Source organism: Poecilia formosa, unplaced genomic scaffold, assembly GCF_000485575.1.
Source record: "Poecilia formosa unplaced genomic scaffold, Poecilia_formosa-5.1.2 Scaffold503, whole genome shotgun sequence".
NCBI classification, from domain to species: domain Eukaryota; kingdom Metazoa; phylum Chordata; class Actinopteri; order Cyprinodontiformes; family Poeciliidae; genus Poecilia; species Poecilia formosa.
Window position 1 is genome coordinate 25,979 of NW_006800442.1, and position 5,385 is coordinate 31,363.

The window sequence follows — 5,385 nt, forward strand, 5'->3', positions numbered from 1 at the left end:
AAAAGTCTTGGTCTTGTCTCGGTCTCGATACACTCTGGTCTTGGTCTTGTCTTGGTCTCGGGTTAGGTGGTCTTGAACACAACACTGCCTGACAGAACTTAATACAGCCAGGATATTCAAATATCCACTATCCTGGTTTTGTGAAGCAGGCCTCTGGATAAAAGATAAAGCTAGGCTTGACATACCGTGATCAGCATATTGGTTTTTCCACTTTACAAGGGTTAAACCAGGCTTAGTGGGGATTCATGTCAAGCCAGGTCCTTATGGAGGAATTTTTCTGCCATAATTTGACAGCACACATTTTAATTTTGAAAGCAGGACTTCATGTCTTTTGTCTCAAAACTTGTAATGTTTACCCCAACCTTCCTCCTCGCGCTCTTGCAGAACTCTCAGCTCACTTACGAAACATTCTCTGCTTGCTTTAGAACCGTCTTTTGGCACTGTCATTGGCAACCTCTCAGCCAATAGAATGAAAGTGTTGTACTGAGTGTGTTTGTTTCCTTCTAGCGGGTGTGCCTGTGTGGCTACTATCGATTGTAGCAACCTGTTGGATGTAGGGCAGGGGTGTCCAAAGTCGGTCCTTGAGGGCCGGCATCCTGCATGTTTTAGCTCAGTGTTTTTCAACCTTTTTTGAGCCAAGGTACATTGTTTTAATTGAAAAAATCTCGAGGCACACCACCAACCAAAAATGTAAACAAAGATACTCTGTAGTCGCCTACATTACATATATAGTCATTCTTATCAAAGTGTCTTGAATAGGAATCAAATAAACACAAAAATTTATTTTTATCACATTTTGCATTTCTTATTTCAAATTGCACGTAACATGTCCACTTCAAAAATACACCTAAACAGCCACAACACTGTGGTGTTAAATTTAAAGAAGCTGTAGAAAACTTCAAAGTGTTTTACAAACTAATCCACAAGCATTCTTTTAGCTGGAATACAGAAAATAATTCCTATTCTGAAAGAAGCAATAATATTTGGGAAAGATTTCACTGTTACAATATGAAGAGTTGCATGTACAAAATATCAATATCTGTATATTTTACCCACCTACTGTGAAACCTGTGCAGGTTTGGATGAAAACAGCTGATTTCCTGGCAGAAATTGAAGACAAAGCTCTTCCTCAACAGCTCTCAATCTCTCTCTGGTTTCAGTTTTTATAGTATCCAGGCTTGAGAAGCTCACTTCACACAGACATGTTGAGGGAAATGGACCCATGTTCTTTCCAACTACTGCTGAGCTTCACTGTCTTTTCCATCACTGTCGTCACAGTCTTACTAGATACGATGCTCTCACCGCTACCTGTAACATTCATGCATCACTAATTCTCTTGTTTTAATGTAAAATTCTCTGTACCTACTGCCATCTAGTGGTAAGAAAATTACATGATTACGCCGCTAGTCATTACTAACCATGGTTTTGTTCACATCGACCTTAAGTACAGCGGCTTTATTTCCCTCCTGTAGTGGCAGATCGACAGCCCTCAACTTAAAAGCTACATCATATGAGTTTGAAAACATTTCTCCGTCGTGCCTGCTGCTAGCATGTGGTTGTTCTAAATGAAAATTAACGCGTTCTTTGATTTACAATTTTGACTTCTAATGATTCACTTCCTTCTACAGAGCCCCCTGGTGGTTGAAGAAAAATACACAGAAAAGCTGCACCGGGCTACAATCCGCATGGTTCAAAGTTTAGTAGCAGCTTATAGTCCGGAAAATACGGTACCATAGGTGAAATTGAATATTTTCCACGGCACACCTGACGATCACTCAAGGCACACTAGTGTGCCGCGTAACAGTGGTTGAAAAACACTGTTTTAGTTCTCTCCTTAGTGGTTGTAACAATCTCCTCAGCAAGTCAGTGTTCTGCTTAGGCCTTCTAATGAGCCATCATTTGATGCAGGTGTGTAAAACCAGGGAGAGAACTAAAACATGCAGGATGCCGGCCCTCCAGGACCGACTTTGGACACCTCTGATAGGGAGTTGGTTGGGTGAACAAACTCCTCCCTAATATCAGAAGGCTGTTAGCGATCAGTAGCTCACTGCTGGCAGATGTTCAGTGCAACATGAATCAGAAAGATGAGGTCGTTGTTTCTCCCTACATCCAGTGGGTGGCGCAGGTTGCTACAATCGATAGTAGCCACACAGGCACACCTGCAAGAAGGAGACAAACACACCCAGTACAACACTTTCATTCTTTTAGCTGAGAGGTTGCCAGGCAATAGTGCATTTTTGTTCCAGAAGCAAGCAGGCAGAGAGTATGTCTCAGCGCAAGGAGAAGTTTTGAGTACAAGCATTATAAGTTTTGAGACAAAAGATATGAAGTCCTGCTTTCAAAATAAAAATGTAAGCGAAAGTATTAAATGTTTGAGAACAAAAGACAGGAAATCTTGCTTTCAGACTGAGAATGTGTACTCTTGGATTATGGCAGAAAAATTCCTCCATAGACCTTATGCAGTTGAGGTTCAAGATGTTAAATGTGTCTTGTTACAATGTTATGGGAGACAAAAGAATCTTCAGTAATATCCTATGGCTAATGCCTACCTGAGTTCAAAATAATATTAAGGTAACATACACATGGCCACCCTCTGTACGTTCAGTTTAGCTAGAGATAAACACAGAAAACATAGTTCTTTGATGTACTGTTAGTCAAGACTCAGGAACAAGGGATGAAATCTTGTTTATTTAGTGTACAAGAACTTCAAAACTACCATTTCAACATTATCAACATGCTAAATGGAATGAACTGGACTCTAATGAGAACAATTTTCATTCATTTTCATTTGACTTGATTTATTCTTGTCTGACATCTGTGTACATATAATGACCTTTGTTAAGAATCTGTAATATGTGAAAGAGCCTTGGAGAAAATTCAGCTGAACTAAAACGATGCATCATTGGTTGTAAAAATATTAGAATGACTTTGGTTATAAATACATAATCACAAATTTTGAGGACACAAACAATGCATTCTCATTTCCAAATCAATTTCTTATGGAGGAAAACTAAACTTACACTCTGCTTGAGAAAAACTATTTGATGCATTACTTCTCTTTATTTCAGTACAATGTAAAAAAAAAAAGCCTTAGCAAAGACAAACTAAACTCAATAAAGTGTTGTTCTCTCACAGTAAAAAAAGAGTCATAAAGAAACCATCAATTTCAAATCAAATATTAATGCAAGCACAAACCTTGATATTAAGCTCTCAGTTTTGCAGAGCAATAAGGGAAGACTAACCTGAAGCTGATCAGGTCGGTGTAGATGAGTGGAGGCATGAAGAAAGAGAGAATCAGCTTCCAGACCTCGGTAGACCTCTCCATGTCACCCCACCATATCTCAGACAACAGAGACTGTCGCAGAGCAACACAAGGTCACGATGTTATCAAAGACAGAAGATAGACTGATGATATTCAGTCTGTATCTACAGCAATAATCAGTCCCAGAACACTGGGAAGCCTGACAAATGTGAAGTAGGCCAAAAATTTCAGTCAAATCTCAAGTCAAAGTAATGATTTTTTTAAATTTCTTCCACCATAAACACACATAGACAGTGCTTATTATTGTGTGTGAGGAGGGCAGTTAGAACTGACATGTTGGAATTATGCAATGCTTGCACTTTATTGCAATGCAAGCATATACAACTAGCTATACGTAATTTATGTACTGTTATCTGGGGCATTACTTAGCCATTCAAGACTTCTAAATGTAGACAAAGATCTGAAAATGATACCAGCTTTCTGAGTTTATTATCATACTTGTTGAAAATAAACTCAGATCTTTGTTTATTAAATCTGAACATATCTTCTGTAATAATTATTTCAGTAACAGGTGTTAGGAGTATTTTACCTTCTTATGAAGTTATGATTGGTTTTCACTGTGATCACATACCTTCTGTTGTTAAAGTGAACAAATTACATTGTGTGACAAGAATGTATTTTGTCTAAAATACAGCTTTGTTGCAATGAGTAGTAATGGCAAATGGCTTTTACTTTTATAGTGCTTTCTCAAGTCCAGAGGACCCCAAACACTACATTAAGTCATTCACGCATACACAGATGGTGGCAAGCTACTGGATGGTAGCCACAGCTGTCTTTAACATCTCTGTGTTTCTGTGGAGGAGTGGAATACAGTACTGAGAAGGTTGACTATCGTATTTAAAAAGGTTAAACACAAGATAATCAGGGAACTATGATCCTTAGAATAGTTTGACTAAATAACATAATTTTCTTAGTGCAAAATCAATGTAGGAATAAACTGGGAACAGAGTGGATTTGAATTTGGTGCATGTTTGCTTTATTTTCACCATTATTTCTCACATAGAGCGCCTGCATTTCTTACACAGAGTGATTTTAAGTAGTTTTGAGTAACAGGCATAAACAAGGGAGAAATTTACTCATCCAAATGGTGATAAATTTATGCATAGAGAAATGCTTTCCTAGGCTTTGGAACACAAGAGAAGCATGGTGGGAATCATTATTGTCAAATGGAGAAAACATGGGATTCAGTCACTGATTTTTGGAACTATGTATTTTTCTACCTGAACACCATCATGACTGAAGAACAGTCGGGCATCGGCTGCTGTGGCCATCTCCAGACATGTAGCCCCACCCCACACAGGAGACTTCCTTATAAGGAGTGTGAAGGAGCGGCTCTCACTGCTTTGGTAACACTCACCAAATACATCTGAAAATACAAGACAAACAGAACATGAAAGTTTTGGGACATAAGTTCAAATCTATGATTCATTTTGTTAGGTCAAAAAAGAGACTAAAAGAGCCTCATTGTTGATCAAAAGCCATTTTCATTTATACTATTGCCTGAACAGACCTCATAGGATGGATTAAGACATGAGAAATTCGTAAAATTATGCTTTATATTAATCTTAATATTACTGGCTTGTATTAATGACTTTAATGCTCAATAAAAAAATAACTTGGTTGACAAAACTAGCATATTAGCCTTTTACGTGGAAGATAAGCTAATGTCATGTTCAACATTTATGAAAGTAATGAACAGGTGCAAGTTGTTGGAAATATTCGTTTAATTATGCTAGTTTTAATGTTAATTTTTGCTAATGTTGAAATATTAGATTATGTTTGTTTTTAGTAGGCCTCAAATTGGTTAACTTTTGACTTGGTTTAATCTATGCAGGGGTGAAAGTAGGGACACCTAGAGACAATTTAGAGAGGCCAGTTATGTCATGTTTTGGGACTGTGGGAGGAAACCGGCGTACCTGGAGAAAACCTACGCATGCACAGGGAGAACATGCAAACTCCATGCAGAAAGACCCGGGGCAGGGAATCAAACTCAGAACCTTCTTGCTGCAAGGCAACAGCTCAACCAACTGCGCAGCCACCATATATATATATATATATATATA

The 5,385-nt window shown here is 38.2% G+C and overlaps 1 protein-coding gene across 3 annotated transcripts in view; it reads right to left on the bottom strand.

Annotated features, from left to right (window-relative positions):
- LOC103156809 (transient receptor potential cation channel subfamily M member 5-like) overlaps window positions 1–5,385 on the bottom strand; it is a 52,170-nt gene that overhangs the window by 19,314 nt on the left and 27,471 nt on the right. For all 3 annotated transcript variants that reach the window (XM_007578988.2, XM_016664656.1, XM_007578989.2), the window contains exons 6-7: window positions 4,543–4,688; window positions 3,243–3,355 (exon numbers count right to left, since the gene is read on the bottom strand). In XM_007578988.2, the coding sequence (XP_007579050.1) occupies window positions 3,243–3,355; window positions 4,543–4,688 (259 nt within the window). The remainder of the gene's footprint in view (window positions 1–3,242; window positions 3,356–4,542; window positions 4,689–5,385) is intronic.